The sequence below is a fragment of the Cololabis saira genome, chromosome 18 (assembly GCF_033807715.1).
Source record: "Cololabis saira isolate AMF1-May2022 chromosome 18, fColSai1.1, whole genome shotgun sequence".
Classification (NCBI taxonomy): domain Eukaryota; kingdom Metazoa; phylum Chordata; class Actinopteri; order Beloniformes; family Belonidae; genus Cololabis; species Cololabis saira.
In genome coordinates this window covers 8,263,593-8,290,730 of record NC_084604.1, presented here as the reverse complement: position 1 = coordinate 8,290,730, position 27,138 = coordinate 8,263,593, and the positions used below count along the sequence as shown (strand labels likewise).

General features: G+C 41.4%; 1 protein-coding gene across 5 annotated transcripts in view; it reads left to right on the top strand.

The window, feature by feature from the left end:
- Window positions 1-25,963, top strand: part of LOC133418706 (triadin-like) — a 50,844-nt gene extending 24,881 nt beyond the window's left edge. Inside the window, exons 3-23 of one of the 5 annotated variants that reach the window (XM_061707534.1) lie at window positions 8,669-8,719; window positions 9,453-9,578; window positions 9,709-9,735; window positions 10,524-10,550; window positions 11,793-13,007; window positions 14,439-14,627; window positions 14,707-14,769; window positions 15,891-15,929; window positions 16,262-16,303; window positions 16,388-16,456; window positions 16,597-16,641; window positions 16,729-16,767; window positions 17,828-17,881; window positions 17,985-18,032; window positions 18,144-18,398; window positions 18,690-18,740; window positions 21,439-21,483; window positions 21,645-21,770; window positions 21,894-21,929; window positions 24,903-24,947; window positions 25,312-25,963. In XM_061707534.1, the coding sequence (XP_061563518.1) occupies window positions 8,669-8,719; window positions 9,453-9,578; window positions 9,709-9,735; window positions 10,524-10,550; window positions 11,793-13,007; window positions 14,439-14,627; window positions 14,707-14,769; window positions 15,891-15,929; window positions 16,262-16,303; window positions 16,388-16,456; window positions 16,597-16,641; window positions 16,729-16,767; window positions 17,828-17,881; window positions 17,985-18,032; window positions 18,144-18,398; window positions 18,690-18,740; window positions 21,439-21,483; window positions 21,645-21,770; window positions 21,894-21,929; window positions 24,903-24,947; window positions 25,312-25,463 (2,744 nt within the window). In that variant the 3' untranslated portion in view covers window positions 25,464-25,963. Of the gene's footprint in view, window positions 1-8,668; window positions 8,720-9,452; window positions 9,579-9,708; window positions 9,736-10,523; window positions 10,551-11,792; window positions 13,008-14,438; window positions 14,628-14,706; window positions 14,770-15,890; window positions 15,930-16,261; window positions 16,304-16,387; window positions 16,457-16,596; window positions 16,642-16,728; window positions 16,768-17,827; window positions 17,882-17,984; window positions 18,033-18,143; window positions 18,399-18,689; window positions 18,742-21,436; window positions 21,484-21,644; window positions 21,771-21,893; window positions 21,930-24,902; window positions 24,948-25,311 lie in introns of all 5 variants that reach the window. The other 4 variants (XM_061707537.1, XM_061707538.1, XM_061707536.1 and 1 more) reach the window with 4 other exon arrangements.
- Window positions 25,964-27,138: the final 1,175 nt, after the last annotated feature.

Genomic DNA, 27,138 nt, shown 5'->3' with positions numbered 1-27,138 from the left:
GACAAACTAAAATGCGAAAGCCACATATGGCTCCAATTTATAGGGTAATAATGTGGATTGTTTCTGGCAATTGGATAAGTGCTGGCCAGACTGCTGAGAGTCCAGTTGGACACAGGTGCTGTCACACCAGAATTGTCACGCCAGTGCTATATATATATATATATATATATATATATATATTTTTTTTTTTTTTTTAATAAGAAAGCTACGTCTAAGAAGACACCATCTTGTCATAAGTGCATGCATCTTACTAGATGCCGAAGTGCTCCTTAAAGAGCTGAGTCTTTAGCTTGCTCTTAAAAGTAAGTAGAGACCCTGCAGATCGGATAGAGTTTGGTAGGTTATTCCACCATCGGGGAACAATGGAGGAGAAGAGTCCAGCTGATTTCACGCCACGTTGTGGTGGAAGTACCAGGCGTCTTTCACTGGCTGAGCAGAGCTGAGGAGAGGGAGTGTAGCTCTGGATGAAGGAGTGGAGGTATTGAGGAGCCGTTTGGGTAATTGTTTGGTAAACCAAAAGCAGAGCTTTGAACTTCATGCACGCTGCAACTGGAAGCCAGTGCAGGGAGATTAGCAGCGGAGTGACATGAGCTCTCCTGGGTTGATTGAAAACCAGACGTGCTGCTGCATTCTGGATCATCTGTACAGGTTTAACTGAGTACGCAGGAAGGCCGACCAACAAGGAATTACAGTTGTCAATGCGTGACATGACCAGGGGCCTCATCTATAAAGCTTGCTTGCGCAGAAAAAGCGCCTGAAAGTTGCGGAAGCCACCTTCTACGGAAATCCTCGGATCTAAAAAGAAAAAACTAACCGAAAAATCTGCTTATCTTTACGGCAACCTGGACCCTCCCGTAAGAATTTACTTAAAACACGGGGAACTGGCGACGCAGGCTGTGAGGTGGTGAAATGAAGCCAGATTCATGTCATACTCTTAATAATGTCATCACACATCACAACATATATCAGACTTAAAATAATAAAATAATAAAATAAAATAAAATAGCGCTGATCGTGTCCTCTGTGTGTGAAGCTCAGTCAGTCAGGACTCTGGTCCTGCTGGAGCTGCAGCCTCTTCTTCACCCGCTTTAGGACCAACAAATGAGGGGCTGCGTTTAGGGAGCCCCAAGGAGCCCCTAAAGGGACTCAGATTTTTTTTCATATGAGTTTTACGCGCGCGTGAAACCTTTACGTGCAGGTGTATGGTGCCTAAATTAGGGTCCCGCGTTAAAACGACGCAGAGCCTACGGCGTAGGGTACGCGGCGACGCGCAGCTACGCCGTAAGCTCTACGTTAAAGGAACGCAGAACCATAAACCCGCCCTGAGCAGCTCTGAGGAGAGACGGGAGAGGAGGAGGGGCAGCGGGGGTGAAGCGGGGCTGCGGGGCCGTTTTCGTATCGCTTTCATACAGTGTCTTGATAATTTGCAATTTAAGGCTGAGCCTACCGTTAGTTTTTAAACTGTAAAAAGTAAGGGGAAAAAAAACATGATTTTGAAAAGACGGGGGGACGTGTGTCGCCCTGTTGCGCCGGGGAACTCACGGCGTTTAGCGCAGCAACGGCGTGCTGCCACTCACTCGCTTTATTTTATTGTATACTATTTATATAGTTATTCTAACTTTTACTGTGACCACCAAATAATGTGTTTTTTCTGTCCTCCACATCATCTACAACATCTCTGTCTCTGTGAAAGTCAGTGTCACGGTGGCTGCTACTTCTAATTCATTCTGACGCCAAACAGGCTGGAGGAAGCCACTGCGCATGCTCAGTAGGCTCATCCATATGCATTTATGGGCGTGTAGAGGGCGGGATTAGAGGCGGATTCAGCTGCGCAGGTTTATGATTCATAAAGGAACGTTGCGTGCAAATCTGCGTGCACATGGTTTTATTGATCCGGATTTTTTTTTGCGCCCGGCATTTTCGGCTTTTGAGCGTACGTGCACTTTTAGTATGAATCCTACGCACTCCATTTTAAATGAGGCCCCAGAGCCTGATGTAACCCAGTGTACTACTAAAAAAGTGTGTGTTACCCACTCTACTACACTCACCAGCTCACCAGCTCACTCACTTAATCACTCACACCAGGTTCCACTCAGTGATTCCACTCCACCATACCAACAGGTTAAAGCCAGCCCTTTGCCACAGACAGTGAGGTGACATCACTGGCTGTGGCAGGTCTGTATGATTTCTCTCTACAAACATTTCATCATTTCAACTAAACATCCTAACTATCAAATCTTCACATTTTAGACTCCATTTACTCCTAATGACCCGCTGATATTACTGATGAGCTGATGAGCTATAGAGAATTGCTGAGTTAATCTGACTGTTTTGAAATATTTGGTTGGTTTGTTTGTTTGGTTGTTTGATTTTGGTTATTTTGATAGTGGTTTTGACTATTTTGATTTGCAAAAACCACTGTTTGATTTGTATGATTTATAGAACGACTGTTTTGGAATTTAATTTTTGGAAATATACTTATTTATTATTGGCCTTTTTTGTGTTCAGGCCAGGTTTCTTTTCAGACCTGAATGATCTTGGATGACTTAAAACACAATGGCGAGCCAAGCCCAGAGAGCTAAGCCCAGGGAGCTAAGCTAGCCCGGAGAGCATGTGCCAGTTGCTTACCTACCAGGACGGCAGGCCCTCAGCTCCATAACCCACACAGCCCCTCCATAACCTCTCCAACCAACACAATGGCGAGCTAGGCCCAGGGAGCATATGAACTCTGAACTATGAACTATGAACTGTGAACTATGACCAATGACTGACTGAGTCACTTTGGGGTTTTGATTTTTCTCAACTGTTGCTGTTTATTTTATTTTGGTTTATTTAATAACATTGTTTCAAGCATATTTACAGTGTCTGAGGTTCTTTATGTTCAATGTAATTCCTTCTCATAGCCACCTACTTCTGAAAGCAGTCAAACTACCTATTCCCATACGGTATATGTTACACTGAATCAAGAGTTGTGTCGTATGTTCTGTCAGGTAGGGTCTTATTTTCCTGATGTTGTAGAGAGCGAAAACGGCAAGACCGGGAAACCGAGGCAACATGCTCCTTAAAGGTCAGCTGGCTGACACCAAGATTCCTAGCAGAATATGTGGGCACAAGTGTGGTTGAATCCAGCTGCACGCTTATCTGAGGAGGTAAGGAGTGACTGGCTGGGCAAACAATTACCTCAGTTTTGGACAGATTTAGCTGACGGTGACGGTCCTTCATCCAAGCAGAGATATCAGAAAGACAGGCTGATATTTGCATTGAGACAGCCATGTCGCCAGGTGGGAAGGAAAGGAAGAGCTGGGTGTCATCAGCATAGCAGTGGTAGGAGAAGCCATGAGAGCTAGATTTCAACTAGTGAAGTGGTGTATAGTGAAAAGAGAAGGGGGGCCAAGCACTGATCTCTGTGGCACCCCTGTTACCAGCTCATGTGATCTGGGCACGATACTCTGAAGGATCTTCCTGCGGGGTAAGACATGAACCATAAGAGGACAGATCCTGAAATGCCAAGCGTTGACAGTGAGGAGAGGAGGATGTGGTCGTTGACCGTGTCGAAGACAGCAGACAGGTCGAGCAATATGAGGACTGAGGATAGACCAGCAGATCTGGCAGCCCCTAGTGACTCAGTGTTGACAGAAGATCAGTTTCAGTTAAGTGGCCCTGCCTAAAGCCAGACTGATTTGGACCATACAGGTAGTTGTTGTGAAGGAACTGTGAGACCTGACTGAAGACGGCACGTTCTAGAATGTTAGACATGAACGGCAGCAGTGAGACAGGCTGGTAGTTTTCAACCTGGGCAGGGTTTATTCATAGCGGAGGTGAGTGAGGAGCAGAGTGTTTCTGTAGCCTCATTAACATTAATTTTATTTTCTAATACTGTATGATTTTTTTTTTTTTTTTTTTTTTTTTTTTTTTTTTGGCAGGCGGACCAGCCAATATAATAAGATATAAAGTTATTTGTCACTGAGCCAGCGTCCCAACACAATGATATACATTCCAGTACAGCCCATCCAGAGAAAAAAAAAAAAAAGAGGCATAGATCATTTATCATGGCAAACAAACAATCAAGGACCATTACGTCACCCAGATCGGCGTCACCGGGGCCCCTCCCTTGAGCCAGCCCTGGAGTTGGGGCTCAAAGACAAGCGCCTGGTGGACGGGTCTTTGCCCATGGGACCTGGCCGGGCTCAGCCCGAAACGGCGTCGTGGGCCCGCCTTCCCGTAGGCCCACAACCAGGAAGGACCATAATAGGCTGGTAGCTGTCTGGGTAGCAGTCGTGGCGGGGTGCCTCAACGTCCCAATCCCTGGACCAAAACCCTCGCAGTAGGGACATAGAATGTCACCTCGCTGAGAGATACCGGCTAGAGATAGTCGGGCTCACGTTGACACATAGCTTGGACTCTGGAACCCAGCTCCGTGAAAGGGGCTGGACCCTCCACTACTCTGGAGTTGCCCAGGGTGAGAGGCGGCGGGCTGGTGTGGGCTTGTTTATAGGCCCCTAGCTCAGCCGCAATGAATTGGAGTTTACCCTGGTGAACGGGAGGATCGTTTTCCTGCGCCTTCGGGTTGGGAAAAGGTCTCACTGTTGTTTGTGCCTACGGGCCGAACGGTAGTGCGGAGTACCCGGCCTTCTTGGAGTCCCAGGGAGGAGTACTTGATGGTGCTCCAACTGGGGACTCCTTTGTTCTACTGGGGGACTTCAACGCTCACGTGGTCAATGACAGTGATACCTGGAGAGGCGTGATTGGGAGGAACGGCCTCCCCGATCTGAACCCGAGTGGTGATTTGTTGTTGGACTTCTGTGCTAGTCACGGTTTGTCCATAACGAACACCATGTTCAAGCATAAGGGTGTCCATCAGTGGCACCAGGACACCTTAGGCCGGAGGTCAATGAACGACTTTCTTGTCGTTTCATCTGATCTTCGGCCACATGTCTTGGACACTCGGGTGAAGAGAGGGGCTGAGCTGTCAACTGATCACCACCTGGTGGTGAGTTGGATGCGCTGGCGGAGGAGGAAGTTGGACAGACAGGGCAGACCCAAACGTATTGTGAGGGTCTGTTGGGAACGTCTGGCTGAGCCCTCTATCAGGGAAGTCTTCAACTCTCATCTCCGAGAGAACTTCTCACAGATTCCGGAGGCTGGGGACATTGAATCCGACGCAGTAGATAGGTACCGGCAGGCCAAACAGGCTGCGGCTCGGGCAGTCCTGGAGGCAAAAACTCGGGTCTGGGAGGAGTTCGGTGAGGCCATGAAAGAAGACTTTTGGTCGGCCTCAAGGAAATTCTGGCGAACCGTTCGGCGTCTCAGAAAGGGGAAGCAATACTCTGCCAACACCGTTTATGGTGCAAGTGGGGAGCTGTTGACCTCGACTGGGGACATCATCAGTGGAAGGAATACTTCGAGGATCTCCTCAATCCGACTGACATGCCTTCCATTGAGGAAGCAGAGAGTGTGGACTTGGGGATGTGCTCATCCATCACCCGAGCCGAGGTCACTGAGGTGGTTCGTTCTTCAGTGGCAGGGCACCGAGGGTGGATGAGATTCACCCCGAGTACCTCAAGTCTCTGGATGTCGTAGGGCTGTCTTGGTTGACACGCTTGCATGGAAGAAGGGGACAGTACCGCTGGAGTGGCAAACCGGGGTTGTGGTCCCTCCTTTTTAAAAAGGGGGACTGGAGAGTGTGTTCCAACTATAGGGGGATCACACTTCTCAGCCTCCCCGGGAAAGTCTACGCCAGGGTACTGGAGTGGAAAATACGGCTGATAGTCGAACCTCAGATTCAGGAGGAACAATACGGTTTTTGTCCCGGTCGTGGAACACTGGACCACCTCTATACCCTCTGCAGGGTACTTGCACCCAATTTGCCCAACCAGTCCACATGTGTTTTGTGGATCTGGAGAAGGCATTTGACCGTGTCCCTCGTGCCATTCTGTGGGGGGCGCTCAGTGAGTATGGGGTCCGGGGCCCTATATTAAGGGCTGTCTGGTCTCTATATGATCGGAGCAGGAGTTTGGTTTGCATTGCCGGCATTAAGTCAGACTTGTTCTAAGTGCATGTTGGACTTTGGCAGGGCTGCCCTTTGTCACCGGTCCTGTTCATAATTTTTATGGACAGGACTTCTAGGCGTAGCCAGGGGCCGGAGGGGATCCGGTTTGGGAACCACAGGATTTCATCTCTACTTTTTGCGGATGATGTTGTCCTGTTGGCTTCATCGGACCGGGACATTCAGCATGTGCTGTGGCGGTTTGAGGCAGAGTGCAACACGACAGGGATGAGAATCAGCACCTCCAAAACTGAGGCCATGGTTCTCCACCGGGAAAGGGTGGCGTGCCTTCTACCGGGTGGGGGGAGAAGTCCTGCCTCAGGTGGAGGAACCCAGTTCCGGATAAGCGGTGGATAATGGATGGATGGATGGACTTAGGAGACGGGTGATGGGCCTGAGGCTGCAGCCATGGCTAGGCGCTGCCCTTTCATTAGCTGAAAAAAGGATGAGATTTGGAAAGAGCAAAGGAAAAACATCTTGACATTGTGAAAAACAGTATGAGGGTGCAAAAAACACCTCAGCACAAAAAAGCATCATACTCAGACAACATCACAACGAAAAAACTTGAGACTTGCATGTGTGGAGGGGTTCCCGACACAGGCCAACTAAGTGAGTGCCGCAGCCTCTTGGTGCAGCATGTGTAACCTAAATGGTATGTCCCACTGTAAAGGTCTAAGGACAGATCTCCAGATATTACTCCAGGGTTGGAGACCACTGCTGTATACAATCATGTATTGTACTAGTGGCTTTTCAACTTCACTCAGAGGCTGTAAATCTCCAACAATGTAGTCCATTATCAGTTTGTCTACCTGTTGCTGGGAAATCAACCCCCTGAAGTCTGCAGCAGTGGGACTGGGGTCGTTTGGGGCTGTTGGGTCTTCTTGGTGTTTCCTGATTACTTTTTTTGATTGTCAAGGACTTGCAGATATTTTCTCACACTGGACGGATGCTTTAACTCCACATGACGTTTCAAATGTGAAGTTGACGAGGCTGATGTTCTGACTTGTTTTCTCAGCGCAGGTGGACATAGTTTCCACAGAAAAGTTAGAATTTTACCGTTGGACTCTTTGGGAGACGATGCGTAAAATTCCCACAGATAATTATAAGCGGATCATCATCTGGCGGCTCGCTGACGCTGCGTCTGCAACGTCTCTCTCTTCACTGGTCATGTAAAGACTGCACCGGGCTCGGGCCGCCGTTATGCTGGTGTGTGCATTGTTTGTGGGTAACATAGTGTGAAGTCGTCGTCTCGTCGAGTATTGTAAATGTGCGCCCCGCCCGCTGGTGAAATGAGAAGGATTATTCCGTAATAATTGGACCTAAACAGTGACGCTGAAACTCACATAATCTGAACAGTTCAAATTCCAGTTCATGATCTGCAGAATGAACAAGTTCACGTTCAAGTTCTTTATTTGATTATTATATGTTGCGTTCAGTTCAACGTTCTCACAGAAATGAATGTGTTCAATGAACGCGTTCATTTGAACTCGTTCATGCACAACACTGGACCCAGGACATGACCCCCGAGCAATTATTACATAAACATAACATATAGCCACTTTTGCACTAGTATCGGCTCAGCCCGGTTCGGCTCGGCGCGGCACGGCACGGTTCCACACGTGTGTTTTCGCACTGCCAGGGGAGAAGTGGGGGGGGTTGGGGTGAAGCTGCTGTGACGTACTCGATTGCGCAACCGCTTTGTTCATGTCGGCGCTGATGAGAAATCAGCTGGAGCCGGGAGCGGCTGAGAGTAAAACAGCCCGTCTACATCGCTTTTTTAATTTTTTCTCGACAGCCACCAGGTTTATGAACATCTGCACCTCAGAGTTGGATCACCAAACAGACGTTTTGCTGTATAATAAAATCGCAGCGAGTCCCCTCGCTCTGACTCCCGCTTCCTGATTCAAACGTCTGCCGGCCCCGCCCCCGACCAATCAGAGGCGCGGAGCGTGGTGGCGGCCCCGCCCCCGACCAATCAGAGACGCGGAGGGTGGTGACGGCCCCGCCCCCCGACCAATCGGTGGCGAGGAGGGTGGTGACCTCAGAAATAGTCCCTGCTCAGCCCGCAAAGAACCTCACTGAAATGGTTACAGAAAAAAGTATGGACTTGGAGCGGCTTTACCCGTCTCAGCCCTAGTGCGAAAGCGCAAAATGGGGCCGTAGCGGGTAGAACTGAGGAGAAGTGAGACTAGTGCAAAAGGGCCAATAAACAATGGCAGGTAAAAACTGCCCTAGTGGGAGAAAAGCCTTAAGCCAAACAGTGGCAAGAAAAACTCCCCTTTAGGAGGGAAGAAACCTGGACCAGGACCTGGATCATAAGGGGGATAGAAACCTGGACCAGGACCTGGATCATAAGGGGGGGGGGGGGGTCCTCCTGCTGGGGGCCAGCTGGGTGGGGCAGGAAAAGAGAGAACAGACAGATGAAATGAATAAAAAACAGAGAAAGGGGAGACACAGTCAAAATTATGCGATATATAAACAGATGTAGACAGGTGGTCATAGGGTGAATTGAATATTATGAATAACATGTAATTACAGTGTGTACAGAAGTATTTGGCCTTTCCTTTCATCCTCAGCACAGTATTTAAAATCTTTGCTTTACACTGTTTCTCCTCCGACCAGGTGGGACACATCCTGGCAACAGGAAGGTTTGGAAGGATTCAGCGCATAGAGGCAAGACATCTAATTTTCTGCTAATTCCTGAGACTAGACTTTTTTCTAAAAATGTTAGCATTAGCCTTAGCATTCAGATGAAGATTCATGTCATGAACAGTTTGCACTTCCTTGAATGGGAAAAAACTGTACCAGTGTGTTTTCTGCTGGTTCACTTTTTGCAAACATCATTGTTTCAGAATATCCACCTAGAAGAAAAACAAGAATCAAACTTTTAAATGAATCAAACAATTTTGGTTTTATATTTAACTTTTATGTTAAAGGATGAAGGGTAAAACAGGAAGTTTCCTTAAATTAAGAATTATGCTTTTCTGTTAATTAATTTACCTTCAGGGACATATACAATATTTTTGAATTTGAATTTAATTATAATATAAACTGTTGCCCATAAAATGAAAAAAAAATAACCCCAACTAACTTTTTTTACCTCTTCCCATGAAACGTTGGTGAATAATGAGGACCCAAAAAATTTTTTTTTGTATGAAATCAAAATGTTTCCAAATTTTATGGTCAACAGTGTTGTTATAGACTCATTTCAGTTTGACCCCAGGAGTCTATGTTTTTCCAACCTTTTTCTCAATCTTGAAGTACGGGAGCTTTGCAACTGTTCTTGAATTTGGATTTGTCTGGCTCTAATCAAAAATATCAATGGAGCCAACTCTGATAAAACTAAATTATTGACCAAAGTAAATGATGTGTTTGTATGACTTTATTCATGGTTGTGTTTTTCCAGGAGGGTTAAGCAAGATTACCCCAGACGAACACAACCTGGTGAATGACATTGTGGAAGAATCAACAAACGTGATTACAAGCCTGTTCAAATTTGCTGGCAATCTTATTGCTCCTGAAGAAGATGAAGGTACATTCATGGTCAATGCATACATATGAAAATATGAATTAAAAAGTATTAGGTGAACACCTTGAATATAAGTTGTGATGTAAAATGTACATGCTAGTGCAATTAATAGATTCCTTCTCATCCTCTTTAGGAAATCTATATGCAGTGAGGAAAAAAGGTTTGTGCCATAGCAGTTTCTCATTGTTTTACATGATCATCTAGCAACATAATAAGAAAGGAAAAAGCATGCTTTTTATGTATCTTGGTCAGGTTGCACAAAAATACATGTTAAATACATGTTATTCTGTCTGTTATTTTTTTCTTGGTCAAGTTTGACTATGAACTCAAAAGTAATTTAAATTGTGTGTATACATTAAAAATCTGTTTAGTTTTGTGACTGCAGCAGTCTGTTTAATGCTTTTAATAATCAGTGATTTAGACCTCCAGAACATTTCATGATGAAAATGTGTAAAACTGATGATAATAGCCATGGCACAGGCTGCTACTTTTATAGATGCAGTTGATTTACATGTTGAAACACGGCCAGAGAATTCTTCTTCTTGTTTTGGTTGTAGATTCAAGAGTAAATAATTTATGAACCCTGTCAAAGATACATGATGGCTGGAAGAGGCCAAGATAGTGGAGATGAAGAATACAAAGCAAAACTATTATTATTTATAACCAATAACGTTTAGATAGGTCCTTCTTTGATATAGGCTAATGAATCCTGTTCCTCACTCTTTAACAGTCATCTAATGGAGGTGAGAAGAGGAAATCATCATTTTCAACTGCAGTGAAACCATGGGACTTTAGCTTCTACAATATTTTGTATCACTTTTTTTTTATAACTATTTAAACTAGATGCATCAACTAGGATTTTAAGTTCTATTTATTGTGCATGAGTGAATACCTACATTGTTTGTGCAAGTTGAATGTTCAAGTCTGAAGTTTTTTGATTCTCTCTAGGTGAATTTCTACCATCTAAAAGTAAAGGTCTGTATCTCTTATTTTTGCTTATGTGCAGAATTTTTCACGAACCTCGTGTCAGTTTTATCATTCCATAATTTCTATAGTTATATTTTACTTATGGCATTTATATTTACAAATATTATTCATATGCAGTACCAAAGAGTAAAATTCTTTCACAGAAATGTGCTTCCTGTGAAAGAAACCCTGTTGTTTTTGTCCATCAGTGATTGGTTATATCCAATTTTTTCAGCGCTAACCAACATCACCAAATTGTAAACTCGGATATATCTTATATCTTAAGATATAAATGGAAATTAAAGCTGCAAGCAGCGTTGGTTGAGCCCTTGCACGTATGATCACTGCCCCCCAGGGGCCACTACATTCATGGTCAATATAACTATAAAGTACCTTGGTGTCCCCATCAAAGTTAACTATACATATTAGAAAATAACAAGAAATCTGAGGTTCTGGAGGAAATGACCAAACATTTGCACACACATGAGTATGATCACACGTCTCTTGACATGGATTTCCACTATTTTAAACCATCTTCTTTCATTCGGTGTAGGACATTTTGGAATGTCCCCATGCCTCTCCTCTAACTCTGGTAAATCCAAAAAGTGGTGAATGGACACATTAAAATACTTTTTATATTTCCCTATTGTTCCTCACATGTTCTTAAATAAAATAAGTAGATTACCAGGTTAAGTTGGTAGTTAATTTACTCGGGAGAATATAGATATATGTTACGTTTTATACACTAAATACATGTCGTGGTAGCGATAAATATCGGTACCGATAAGGAGTATCGGTATTGGTATCGGTATCGGTATCAGTATCGATAAATTCCTAATGATACACATCCCTATTCAGAGGAGGTCAATAGAATAGCGACATAAATAGGAGTAAATCATTTGATTCTATATCTTCAGATGTATTTATTCTGTGGAAAAAAAATATATATATAGGTTCATAATTTTTGTGCTTTCATTTTTCAAATACATTCATGTTGAAACTGTATGCACTTTAAAATGTGTCTCTAAAATTTTGATGATAAAAATAAAGTTTAAAAAATATTCTGCAAATTCTCTTTTGCTTTGTGTTTTTTTTTTTTTTTCTTTATCAGATGAACGTAATGAACCCACTTTTCAGATTTCTCTCAGTTTGTCAGGTTAACATTGTTAAACTGATACCATGAAGTCAATCATTTGTAATTATAATGGTAATGATTTTAATGATGATAATAATATGATGCACTTCTTGCAGTTTTGGGGATGCAAGTGGCTGAAGTTGAAGAGGAGGAAGAGACAGTGAGCAAAAAAGAGGCAGAAACGGAAGAGGAGGGAGAGGATGAAATGCAAATTGAAGAAGCTATCATTGATGAAGAGGATCCACTAACGGAAGATGAAGATGATGAGGAAGGAGAAAACATTTCTAAATCAGTCTCAGCAAGAGCTGAAATTGGTGATGAAGATGTATTAAAAGTGGAAACGGGAAAAAGAAAAAGGAAAACTTTAATAAGCGATAAAGATTTTGAAGAAAAATCTGATGAGGAACCTGTAGCTGATGATGATGATGATGATGATGATGATGATGATGATGATGATGAACTTTCTCCCGAACATGAGGATAAAGAGTTGTTTCTATCTGCTGGTTCCGAAACTGATGCACTTGTTGACGTCAAGGACAATAAAGATGCATTAACTCTGTCCGAAGAAGAAGCTGATGAAACTTACGATGATGAATATGATGAAGATAAAAGCAGTGACGAGGCATTTGCTGTTGCCTCAGATGACGGTGAATCTTCATCAATTTTAGATGAGGACGAGGAGGAAGACGATGATGGAGATGACAGTTTAGTTGCAATATCAGACAGTGATTATGTCTCAGCAGAAGACTCTGATAATGTTTTGGGTTCTGATCTTCCTCCTGATGCAATTGCTAGTGAGGATGAAGAAGATGATCATGAACATGCCCAAAAGGAAGATATTTTTCCACTTTTTGATGATCAAGTCTATGATGAAGATCTAAAGTTAAAAGCTGTTGATGATAATTTGGAGGATGATGATCTGCACCGATTACAAGAAGAAATGTCTATAGCGTCTTCTGAACACTTTGCAGATGATGAAGATGAAGAGGAAGACTTCAAAGATAATGACTTGATTGATGAAGACATCCTCAGCACATTCAAAAATGCTGAAATAAGAGACTATAAGGACAAGTCTTTTGATCTCTCTGAGGATGAATTTCATGATTTTGGCATTAAGGAAGTGGAAGAGAAGGATAAAACGGATGATGAAGATGTTGATAAAACGTTATTGGAGTTCACCTTTGTTGAAGAAGACAAAACTGAAACCACAGAACTAGACATTAATGAAGATAGATATGAGTTTAAAGATGAAGTAACAGAATCCTCAGCTGATGAAGATGATGTTGATTTTGAAGATTATCATCATGGACTTGATGACATCATGTTGACAGGTATTGTCCTGCATATACATATAAGGAATGTGCAATATCTTTTTTATCACCTTGTAAAGGAAAAAAATTATACCCACACTGAAATGTTTTTCCTTGACAACCATATTTTTCGCATTTCATGCCTGCAGTGTATTAAAAAAAAGGGTGAGTACAGGGGCAATTAAGTACTAGTAAAGAGGTGATAATGTTAACTCTATGATGTTAACTCAAACAAGGTTTTGCCAGAGGGAAATTGTAATTCACTTAAATTCAATTAAATTCAAAAATAGTTTATTAATCCCTGAAGGGAAATTGATTAATTAAGGATGCTTAATGATTAACACAAATGTTCAGATTGAACAGGGGAAGGGTAGGTTACTAACCTCATAAACATTAAATATTTTTGTGCAAATATTGTTTGTAACTTACTTCAGTTATTGAGATACATTTAGTGGCAACGCCTTCACATATTTGCAAATTACCCAAACCATGTATTCTGAAATATCCCTAAAAATTTAAAAAAAAAAGCTGGTGGGTAGCATTCAATCATTGTGGCTGGCTGCTCTGTATTACATTATTGTAAATAAGTCAGTCATTCTCTTGCCCTAATGTTGGTATTAATATGGTCCTATCTTCTAACTTCTCAAAATCTTTTAAAAACAAATGAGTTCAATTCAATTTTATTTATATAGCGTCTAATACAACAAAAGTTGTCTCTAGACGCTTTCCAGAGACCCATACCCAGAACATGAACCCCCGAGCAGTTATTACATAAACAATGGCAGGTAAAAACTCCCCTAGTGGGAGAAAAACCTTAAGCCAAACAGTGGCAAGGAAAAAAACCCCTTTAGGAGGGAAGAAACCTTGAGCAGGACCTGGATCATAAGGGGGGACCCTCCTGCCGAAGGCCAGACTGGTGGGTCAGGGACGGCAACAGCTCAGCAGGCAGGTGGAAGCAGCAACGGGATGACCAGGGGTGGGGACCGCAGGCCAGCATGCAGCTCCCGAAGCTCCGGCCCAATCAGCAAGTCCCAGGTTGGGGTGCAGGGTCAGGGAAAGGTTGAAAAAGGGGCAGGGCCAGGAGGAAGAGTCTTGAGGGACGAACCTTCTCCCCTGCCCAAAAGGGGCCGTTACCCTGCCCCTCTCACTCCCACACTGCAGGATCCGGTGTTTTGCATTCAGAGATGCTCTTCGCCACCGGCAGAGGATGCTGCAACATGGACATGGAGTTATTGATTTGTTTTGTATAAAATGCAAACTTAAATGAAAATATACACCTTGCTATTCTAATAGCATCAAATAGCCTTCACAGAGCAAATTTATACCTTTGAAATTTGGCCAAAAGCTGTAAAAAAAAAGTATGAAGTAGACCTGAGTTTATTCCAGTCATCTATAAATGTGCAATCCAAATGTTAATGTTCAGCAAAAGCAACCTTTTGGTTTCACCATCAGGTACAAGCCACTCTGCTGCCCCTGAGGAAGAGGAAGAGGAGGAGGATGAAACTGAAGAGGTTGTTACTGCACCCTTGAAATCTGTAGAGGAATCTGACGATAAGAAAGAGGAGTTTGATGAAGATGACCAAAAGGAAAAGACAAGAGTACACAGGATTAAACCCAAAGTCCCAAAGATTAAGCCCACAGGTCAGAACCCAAGAAAGATTATGTGTTCTGAAATATTTGTTTTTTTGTGTAATTATAACATAGTCTTTCATTATTTCAGTGTGTTCCTGTATGCATGCTGCAGAGACCAAAGAGTTTACAACCAGGACTAAAGATACTAAAGGTTTGTTTTAGACCCAACCTTTATATCTACCAACTTCTCGTCATGCTGAATTTTCTGTATCCCTGTTCTATGTTAATGTAGTGTTGGCCTGCTGTAGTTTAACCAAAGCATATCAAGACTTTTAATTGGTTCTGCAGGAAATTTTGTCAGATCATGAAAAAGGGAATAACACATTTAGCTTATTATTTCACAATTTCTCAACTGCCAATCCTTCATGATCAGAATATGACATCAGTGTCTTCACTTACAAGTAGAAACAATCATGAGATTGTTTCTCTCAATTTCCTACACCCTACTCATTAAAAAAAAAAAAAAAAAAAACAGTTTGTGTCTGATATATTATTAAATGTCTTACCCTATTCATTGTAGAAAAGTCTATCTCACAGTTCACCAGGGCTCAAGATTTAAAGCTTGGAGTGTCTGTGTTTTTTTGTTGTTTCAGACCTCACCCAGCAACAGAAAATGGTATTTTCTGATTGGCTGAAAAATTCTATTTTCTGATTGGCCGGTATTTTGCTAAGTCAAGACTCCTGCTCTAACATGTATGAGCGCTCACGCATTGAAGTGTAGGCTTCCTTTGACTCCCATAAGATGGGCTGCTAGAATTTCTGTTGGGTGAAGTAAATAATTTCTCAGCCTGAGAAATGCTTAGTGTGAACTTGTTGAAATGCATTTTGAGAACCCTGCACTTCACACTAAGTTGGTAATGCTATCAATTATTTTACTGTACCTAGTGACACTGACTTGGCAACGGGCCCAATTAACTTAAACTACCAATATATTACGTAATGTTAGCTGACCATCAATAATTTGAGAATGTGTATTTAACTTGTAAAATCTATTATGAGCTGTCTTAAACTAATAAGTTTACCTTTTTCCCGTATGTCACTGCCCTATTATCCAAGAGGACACCTGGTGTCACTTTGGCGGCTGCCACTTCTAAATGAAAGTAGAGAAAACACTGTGATGTGATACATGATCATAACATTCCTAATATAAAAATTGTGAACTTTGTTTTCATGTGGTATCTATATAGACCTTCATTGTAAAACGGAAATCTATTTCTTGCCATACGTCTTGTTGTTCTTTTAATTTATTTTATTTGTGTGTCTGTGTTTCAGTTACTCCCAGGAGGGTTTCAGCTGTGAGACGTAAAAAAGGTAAAAAAAAAATAAAAATAATAATAATAACGAAAATAACAATAATTAATTATTATTAATAATAATAATAATAATAATAATAATAATAATAATAATAATAATAATAATAATAATAATAATAACAGTGTTGGAAAAGATTATTGGAATTAACCTGTGATATTGTGTTTAAATGTGACCTTACCATGTTGAGTAAATGTAAAAAAACAGTGACTGAAATAAAAAAGCATTTACTGTATGTAACATTGATGACATTTTGTGATGCATAGAAAAATCAATTCAGTTTGTTGAGAAACCATTTTCACTGATGTTTATTATTTTCATTTTATTTTAAGAGCATGAAGCTTTAAAGACAGGTGAAAAGCCAAAAAAGCAAGGTAAGATTGATTATGATCATAATATTATCTTTGTGCTCTTATGCTTTCTTTTGTATTTTAACTATATTTTTACATTGCATCCAGCTCTTCCTAGAATTACTGGTTTGAACCCAAAAGTGATGAAGAGCAAAAGAATTGTCCCTCTTTTCAAAGGTATTTAAATAATATGGTGGTCCCACCGGGACGACTCTTAGATTAAAGCAGAATGAGTGTGTGAATAATGGCAAACCAAAAGCTACTTTTAAAAAATATTTTACTTTTTTTGAAATATGATTGATGTTCATCTCAAAAAGCCAAAATACATGAGAAGACCAAGAAATCCAAAACATCCAAAACAGGTTAGTAATGTTTCAACCAAGTCACATTCATACAGTACTTACAGTTATAGATATCTTAATCAATATTTTTTCCTTATGTGCTACCAGAGGAAGAACATGAACAGGAAGAAGAATCCTCACAAGAAGGTACAACATTTAAATTTTTACTGAAATGTTATTTAATGAAATGGTGTATATACTGGTATATAGTGTATATAACTGACCAATCTACCCTAGATACTATATTTCTCAGCCACATACTATACCAGAATATATATTACAATACTTTTATGGAAAGGGGGCACGGTGGCAGAGAAACCCCACCCTGTCTGGGGAAAAGAAGCGGCCTGCTCACTTGCAATTCTTCTTAACTTTGTGCACTCAATAGGACATAACTTTTTTTTCCAAGTAAATTGATGGTATTTATGTTTTTCCTCAATAAGCTTCACTGTTTTGTGTTGTTTTTTTACATTTTCATTAGCAAACCTTTGCAGTGAGTTCTATCGTAGATTGCATTTCAACAAATTATCATGATCATTCCAAAATAAGTAAGTAAATGAATAAAAGATGACCGTTTGCTAATTTTCCTTCCTTGTTTTAATAATCTATTGGATTTTTTTTTACTTTATTAAAGTTGTTTCAGTCTTCTTACCTTTCCTTTGTTGTTATACTTTTGAAACATTTTAGCATATTATTTTGCTTTAAAATGCATATTTCCTCTTATTGTTTGTAAGAAATAAAACGTTACTCACTCCATTATCTAGGTTTTATTTTTTAGGCAGGGAAGTGAATGAAATTACATACTGTAATGATTACACAGAGATCAATAGGTTTGGCACATGTTCCAATGTGCTTTTTTTTTCTAAAAGTCAGTGTTTCACACAAATCTCCATGTAGCCCCAAGTCTTAAAACCTTAAAACATATGCATTTCTTGAACACAGATTATCAATGTGAAAATAAAGGCTATAAGAAAGCTAAACAGTACAAGCAATTGAAATGATCAATGTCCTGCTAATATTGAGAGATTTCAGGTTTCAAGTATATGTTTAAGTTGAGCTCACCAGCTAGCTTAGTTTAAAGGTTAATGGAGAAAACTTGCTTCAAGTGTGACTTTGAATTGATAAATAGTTGGTCTTCTTTGCAGATGAAATCAAGTTCCTACAGATATGTTGAGTATACTCTAATAGATTGTCATTTTCTTTGCAGTTCAACCTTGCAGACCTGCACCAGTTTACTGCCCATCTCCACCAGGCTGGTATGGTAAGTAACAAAGAATCTAATTATTTTCAAGGAAACTGTAAAATTGGAATTTATTTTGGAAGATATTTCCATATCTGCTAAAACTGAACAATTTGTTTTTCAGTTCATCACATAGTCACAGACAATCCATACCCTCCTCCGACCGTGCCAGGTGTGCCTGTTGGTTCTAAGGGACTCTCCCTGTCATATGCTATGATTATTGTGACCATATCTTTTCAGGCTTTTCTTTTTCAAGATCAAAACATCATTTTCTTATTTTCAGTTTCATCTGCTCCTGTTCTGACCATCCATCCTGGAGTTCCATCAGAACAGCCTCCGTATCAACAGCGTCAAACTCCACCACCAGTGCAGCCGCTGTATGCACATCATCAAACATATCAGATGCCGGCGATGCCGCCACCACAGGAACCAGCACAACCAGTTCAACCAATCCAGCAACAGGAACAAGGGCCATTGGTTCCACCTGAGATCCCAAGTCCAGCAGTTGAAGACCAACCTAATGCAGCTGAAGTGCAGGGTGAGTTTGTTGCTCATACCAACGTTCCCGTAGAATTCAAAATACATCCAAAATATATCAGTTTTAAAACATACAATATCAAACAGAAGTACTAAAACAACAATTGAATACATTTAAATCCGTTTTGTTTCTGAAAGCAGTATTAGTTTTTGCTAAATCAGTAATGACACAGGGTCATATGTGTTTTTCATCTTATCAGTTTTTATTTTTCTTATATATCCTGATACATGAAACCTTGGAATAAAGTTGTACATAAATCACATGATTTCAATATGCATGTACTTTGTACAGAGCCAAATAAGAAAAATCAAAGAACCCGATTTCCAGCAATGCCAAAGAAAGGTAAACCTTATTTTGTCTAATGTAAACTAAAATTGTAATATAAAACCCCAAAAGTTCAGCATGCTGTGAGATTGTATATATAATTGTGTTTGGTAACATAATTGGCTTTATAAATAACTTGCAAAAGCCTAAATCAAATCCACTACAGCTTTAAAGGAGCTTGAGGCCGGATTGAGGCAGGATTTATGAAAAAAATTCGTATACGTTTTAAGTTTTCTAGTAATAATGTCAGATGAAGCGTTCCAAACCAAAACAAATGAGCCCTCTAGTTCAATTCAATTCAATTCAATTTTATTTATATAGCGTCTAATACAACAGAGTTGTCTCTAGACGCTTTCCAGAGACCCATACCCAGAACATGACCCCCGAGCAGTTATTACATAAACAATGGCAGGTAAAAACTCCCCTAGTGGGAGAAAAACCTTAAGCCAAACAGTGGCAAGGAAAAACTCCCCTTTAGGAGGGAAGAAACCTGGACCAGGACCAGGCTCATAAGGGGGGACCCTCCTGCCGAGGGCCAGACTGGGGGGTCAGGGACGGCAACAGCACAGCAGGCAGATGGAAGCAGCAACGGGATGACCAGGGGTGGGGACCGCAGGCCAGCATGCAGCTCCCGAAGCTCCGGCCCAATCAGCAAGTCCCAGGTTGGGGTGCAGGGTCAGGGAAAGACTTGTGCTCCGTAATGCAAGCTACAAGCCACCCATGACCACCTGCAGGTTCCGGTGTCCGGCAAAGGATGCTGCAACATGGACAAAAGAGAGAAAAGGGAGGAGAAGGGGGGGCCAGCACAAGAAACTACAGGAGCGACTCTGACACACTAAAGTTTACACTACCTAGAGATTTACCAACACCAGCTAGAGGTTTACTAAACACTAACTATAGGCTTTACTAAACAGAAATGTTTTAAGTTTAGTTTTAAAGGTGGAGGTGGTGTCAGCCTCCTTAACCCAGATTGGAAGTTGGTTCCATAGTAGTGGTGCCTGATAGCAGAACGCCCGCCCTCCAAATCTACATTTAGATACTCTAGGAACTACGAGTAAACCTGCACTCTGAGAACGGAGAGCTCTGACAGGAACATAAGGCACTATCAGGTCTTGCAAATAATGCGGACCTAAGCCGTTTTGGGCTTTATACGCAAGTAATAAAATTTTAAATTGGATTCTGAATTTTACGGGTAACCAATGGAGCGACGCTAACACTGGAGAGACGTGGTCTCTCCTGCTAATTCCTGTCAGTACTCGTGCTGCTGCATTTTGGATCAGCTGGAGCCTATTCAGCAAATTACTTGGACATCCTGCTAACAACACATTACAGTAATCTAGTCTAGAAGATACAAACGCATGAACTAGTTTTTCTGCATCACTCTGCGAGAGGATTTTCCTAATCTCTGCAATATTACGGAGATGGAAAAAGGCTATTTTACAAACCTGATTGACATATGGTTTAAACGACAAATCCTGATCGAAAATAACACCAAGGTTTCACACAGTTGCACTGGAAGCCATCGCAACACCATCTAATCCCTTCCTAAGATGCTCTGGACCAAGAATGATAACCTCTGTTTTATCTGAATTTAGAAGCAGGAAATTTCTGGACATCCAGTCCTTGATGTCCCTAAGACATGCCTGAAGTTTAACTAACGGTTCTATTTCATCCGGCTTCATAGACAAGTAGAGCTGCGTATCATCAGCATAACAATGAAAGTGTATGCCGTGATTCTGGATTATACTTCCCAACGGCTGCATGTATAAACTGAACAAGATTGGCCCTAGCACTGAACCCTGTGGAACACCATAACAGACCCTTGACTGTTCTGAAGAAACCTCATGTACATGAACAAACTGGAACCTGTCAGATAGATATGATTTAAACCAACGTAGAGCTGTCCCTTTAATCCCAACAACATGCTCTAACCTGTGCAGTAAAATGCCATGATCTATAGTGTCAAAAGCAGCACTGAGGTCCAGTAGAACCAGTATGGACACTAATCCCTTATCTGAGGCCATAAGGAGGTCATTCGTGACTCGAACCAGTGCTGTCTCTGTGCTATGATGCATTCTGAACCCTGACTGAAAGACTTCAAACAGATCATTTCTATACAAATAGTCACATAACTGGCTTGAAACTGCCTTTTCCAGAATTTTAGACACAAATGGAAGGTTGGAAATACTAGTGTATCTCTCCGTTGCCTTGAACAGGCTGTGTGCTGCAAAATGTGCTGCAATTCGGGCCCAAATTTCCCGCGCTGCCCTGCGGATGTGACGTCACATGACGCTGCATGTGCGTTCTCCCCGTTCTCCCGTGCCGGCTTCGCTGTTGGCTGCAGTACCCCCGACGGCCGTCGTGGTGAAGGGTGGCGCTAGAGAGTATCATTTCTTAAAAGGAGCCTCATGCTCCTTTAAATAATGATAACACATCATTACTAGACCAAACAATGATACAGAACTTGAAACAAACTTTTTTAATGAGATGTAGAAACACTTTCTTAACTGCCATAAGCGCCTTGAGTAATTCAAGGTGCTTATGGAAGTTCTGTCTTCATTATGTTAGTATGTAGCTTGACAACACAAAAAAATATGCATTTACAATGATAGATGAATATCACAAATTGATTAATTAGCAATGACCAAATTGTTATTTAAATTGACATTAGGTAAAATGACTGAAAACTTATTTTTTCTTCTTCTTTTCACTGGAGTGTCTGCTGTCAAGAGTGAAGGAAGGGTGTCTAAAGATAAGACGGGTAAAATTCTGACCACAATAAAATTAAATTTTGTTTTTGACTGGTTTCTTTTCATTCATTTAGTCCATTTCATTATATCAGTCATGTTTTGTTTAAGGAGGTTCTTAACCACAATTTTCTTTAATACTCAAATTAAATCAATGTTAATTTGCTTTAAACAGATCCAGATCCAGAACGGCACCCACAGCGAATAACGTTAAGAACAAGACTGGAATCTGGCAAAAAGGGGAATGCAACCTCTAAGGCAAAAGAAGAAAAACCCACTAGATCTTCATCTTCTCCGCCAGGTAACTCATCAGTGTTAGTTTAATATTCAACTTCAAACATTTAGGACATCATTGGCTTAAAGCTCCTTGGTTTTTCTTAAATGCATATGTTTTTTGTTTGTTTTTTGTTTTGTTTGTCTATAGCTAACACAAGAACAAAATCAGTGTCACAGAAGAAAAGTAAGTTTCTTGGTTTAAAATACTAAAAGTATTGACTTTGTTCTTGGGCACATGTCTGTATGCTGTATGGTGCTTGCAAGTGAGGAGAGTACTTTGATATAACACTTGAATGAGACACTGAGTGTCCGAAAAAAAACTTTCTTATGTTCACTGAGTCAACAGCAGATTTGTGAGACTAGGTTAAAGGGGAAATCTCTTATTGCAAGCAAGTCGGAGAGTTCATCGATAATCAAGGAGCACATGTTTTTTTCTCTTTCTTTTTCTTTTTTCCCTTAATTTTGCTGTATTTGTGCTGCATTTCTGGTTTTGATGTAGATCTGCTTTTTTTTGTGAAAGGTTAAACCAAACCACCCAGATGTGTGGTGGTTGACTAACTCCAGAAGACAGCAATTGTGATAGACACAGCAATCCTAAGTAACAACAACATCAGGAAAAAGGAAAATGAGAAGTTGGAAAAATAGCTAGGGTTAAAGGAAGAAACAGAAAAGATGTAAAGGTGAAGGCATCAGTCAGTACGTTTACATGCAGCAGTTCAATCGGATTTCTGATCGTATAAGACATCGTAAGCGTAACATTGGCGCCAAACAAAACAACTGTCAATCGGAAGTGGCTCTTTGTTGAAATGGTTACCATGGTTACAGCGCCAAATAGCGTCACGGAGTCAGCCATGCTCTGGACATTTATCCCATTCTCTGAACATCATGTAAACTCAGACAAGTGATTGAGTCTTCTGGATGTTTATCTGATACGATCAGAAATCCCATTTCTTTGCTGCATGGAAACGTACTGAGTGTTGCATGGCACTCTGGTGTTCACACCTCTGAGTGAACTCCAATTTGTCAAAGTAGCTCAGGCAGAGATATATGTTCAAAGAGCTAAGTCCAAGTATCAGTAAGGGAAAAAAAGAAAGCTGTCCAAAAACATCAGGCTCCCAGTCCTCTGGTAGAGGACCCAAGTTCAAAGAGAGACAATTTGTTTTTAGAGACTCCAACTATGGAGCTAGAACAGTCTCATAATTCACAAATGCACAGGACAAGTTTTACAAATGCACGGACCGATTTGCAAATACACACACCGTTTCACACGTGCACAGGACAAGTTTTACAAATGCACGGACCGATTTGCAAATACACACACAGTTTCACACGTGCACAGAACAATTCACACGTGCGTAGGACAAGATACACAAATGTATTTTTGATGCACACACAAATATAACCTGATTTACACATGTTTTTTTGTCTGTGAGCTGCGCTGGATTTGTGTGTGAGTTTTGAGACTCTCCTGACGTGACTAGATCCACACATAGGTTTTTTTTAACACGGAAGGATCTGCAACCAATCAGATTAAAGGGGCGGATACACCTGCTGTTTGAGCTGCGTTAGCGCTGGTTTGTCGGGCTGATCAACCAGAGCCGTCAGGAGACTGCACTCCAAGTCCTGCCGATGCAGCAACTGATGATGAAAAACAGCGGAGATTTTAATATATTTGCTCCGTTTGGTTTCACGAAGTATTACTGTCCCGCTGATTCATCTCATGAACCAGACAGACAGAGAGCTGCTGCGGTACCTGACGGGGACGAGCAGCGGCCAGGTGGAGCAGCACGCGCATGTCAGGAGATTCATTTACCCAAATATCTGGAGTAACGTCGGTATCAGTCGACTGATAACCGAAGAACCTCTGTATCAGCTCAGATGTTTGATGATCGGTGGACTAAACCCCGACCAGCATCATCACGGCTGCATCTTCCCATGCATGACTCTGCACCGGGAATGTGTTGATCTGCCACCGCTGTTTTGACACACGTTTGTCTCTGTGTGGTGGCGATGTCACATCATAAATGTGAGGATAACAGCTGCTTGTTTCTGACCTCCGTGTCTGGTCCCTGGTCAGCTGGTCTGACCGGGACCAGCGCCACCCACGGCCAGAGCCAGAACGAGACTGCAGCAATATTCACCCCCGTCAACAGGCTTGTTCTCCTGAAAGACACCTGTAGTTCAAATATATATATATCTCCGCTGTTTCTCATCAGCTGCTGCATCGGCAGGACTTGGAGTGCAGTCTCCTGACGGCTCTGGTTGAACGGCCCGACAAACCATCTCTGATCGCGCTGTTTTCTTTACCGACATCACAAGAAAATCAGAACAGTGATCTCCTCTCCATCCTGTTTATTGATCTTTTATCTCCTGTTGATGTTTATTCATCTTTACTACACCAACTCGAAATATTAATCACTTTTCTATGTGAACAGCGCTAACGCAGTTGAAACAGCAGGTGTATCCGCCCCTTTAATCTGATTGGTTTATGAGTAAATCGTCCCCCACGTGGGTGCGCTCTTATGATTGGCTGGAACAAATGAAGACATCTGATTGGTTGCGTGTTAAAAAAAACCTATTTGTGCATCGAGTCACGTCAGGGGAGTCTCAAAACTCACACACAAATCCAGCGCAGCTCACAGACAAAAAAACATGTGTAAATCAGGTTATATTTGTGTGTGCATCAAAAATACATTTGTGTATCTTGTCCTACGCACGTGTGAATTGTTCTGTGCACGTGTGAAACTGTGTGTGTATTTGCAAATCGGTCTGTGCATTTGTAAAACGTGTCCTGTGCACGTGTGAGACGGTGTGTGTATTTGCAAATCGGTCCGTGCATTTGTAAAACTTGTCCTGTGCATTTGTGAATTATGAGACTGTTCTAGCTCCATATCCAACCCCCCGACCAATCGGTGGTCTGTAGTGTGATGATGTCAGATACAGCCGACTCAGCCACTTAGAACCTCGGGAGAGTAGTTACAGAAAAAGTATCAACTCTGCACGCCTCCACCCCTAGTGTAAAAGCGCAAACCGGGGCGAGGCGAGTCGCGCTGAGTAGGTACTAGTGGAAAAGCGCCAATAGTGTGTGTCTGGGTTTGAGTGGGGGTGTGTGTGTGTAATTTTTATATCTCAGTTAATTGTATCTTACTTCTTGCAGAAGAGCCTAAGTCTGAAGATGAGATTTCAAAAAATAAAAAATCAGGTAAGAGCCATATTATCGTTTTATTACATATCATTATTTATGATTTATTACAATTATCTTTTCAATTGTTGGCATTTATCTTAATATTTATATTATTTTCATATTTTAGAAAAACACATGTTATTAGGTTTTTTTTTAATAAATGTGCGTTTAACCACACATCCTTGACATCCTTTCACTTCAAATTTGCAGTATAAAAAACATGATCCAATTTAAAACAATACGATCGTATCCTTAACATTCTTTATTGTGAAACTTTTACCTTTTAAACAAGAAAATGTACTTTTTGCATATGTTCTTGTTAGAATGCTTTGTACTTTTCACATTAGTATTAGTTACTTATGCCACTGTGCTGTTTCCTCAGGTCAGCGGTACTTTCAGTGCATCTATTACCCGGGCAAAAAGGCACAGTACCCGTTACAACCGTTTACTCCAGCCATGTCTTCTGCAATGTTGTCCCCTGCGGTGAAGGTGATGCTGGACCAACAGAAAGCAGCCAAGGCATCAGAGCAATAGGATAACTTTTCTGTGAAGCTGTGTCTAATTTATAGCACAGACACAGAGAGAAAGACAAGTGCACAGAACTGTTTTGTCCTGAATGTTTCATGTATTTATTTTATGGTGGAGCTCATGGGGTTGATGTTAATGACTCCTTTTTTCCCTTATGATTTCACTTATGGGTTTTGTCTCCAGGATTTGCCAAAGCCATATTTTCTGTCTTAAATGTTTAAACTATAACATTTTGTGAATATTTTATTGTAGATCATGCATGTGTTTGTAATTTATAGTGTATACTGTTTTTTTGTTGTTGTTTAGTTTAGTTTAGTTTTTTTTGGGGGGGGGGTGTCTGCCTTTTTTGTCTAATATATTAAAGCTTTTTGAAACCAACAGTTTATGGCATGGTGATAAGCATTATACTTTGTAAGATAAACATCACTTGTATTTTTAAAAGTTTAAAACATTTATCATTAAATCTGCACATAATTTGGAGTAAACATATGAGTCATCTTTCACAATGGCGTGCCCGTGTTTGAATGACGTTGTTGATGATGAAGCACTTATATTGAAAAGGGCTTTCTGATGAGAAAGAGTGTTTGGGACAGGTCCAACCCGTTGGCTTAAACTTTATTTATTTATATAGCACTTTTCATGCAGGTAGAGTGCTTTACGTTAAAGTAAAAAGAAACAATCCCCCTTGACCCCCCCACTCCCCGTACCCTCATTCATATGACACAAATACACACACATACACACATCATACTATTCAGATGCAGACACCCCCGGCACCCCCCACCCTTGTGATAAAAATGGAGTCTGGCTGAGCTGATAGACCAGGTGAGGAAACACCTTCACGAGTGCTACTGCTTTTCTGGAGATGTCATCTGCTACCTGTGCAGACAACTGGGTCCCAAAATTCAGCTCCACACCTACATGTAGCTGAGCCACGGCCTCACCGTTACAGTGTTGGTGGTATGTTCCTACATGCAGTCCGTGATCCCAAAAATCTTAGCAAAGCCATTATTTGCAGCACCATGAGAAGAGTGTTTTTGGCTTCAAAAGAATATATGCACATCTTCATAACCTTCCCTGCCCACATTTATTTTGTTTTAATTGAGTTTATTTCAGTCATTCCACCATTCAGTCATTCAATATTAACCTAGTGTGGATGGATGCCAATGGCCTATATGCCTTTGAATAATACTCAGCAAGTCAGTCAGTGCATATCACACTATAGAAATGTGATTATGTTGCATATTCAGTAGTGGAATGATGTATGATGTATGAAGGCGGCATATATGGGTGGGACACAGTCAGTGCTGTACTGCCCCCACTGGCCAGCCGGGGCGCCAGATGGGGTGGGGAGGATCTGGCCGGGATAACGTGATCCTTCCATGCGCTACGTCCGGCCAGAAAATTCAAAAAAAAAATCTGGGATAATACCTGTCAATCACTGTGGAGCTGATTTCTTTTTTAATAAATAATTTGTTTACATTTTTTTTCTAATAATACATGGGTACTTGCACCTGGGTGTAAATAGCCTAAGCCTTATTTATATCAAGGGCGAGCTCTTCTGCTGGTGTGGATCTGGGGCTGATGTGGCACCCCCTCTGCCAGATGCACAGCTAAAATAAAAAGGTACAATGTTATTATATATTTAATCTGGACCGGTTGCCAAGTTCTGTTTGGTCCA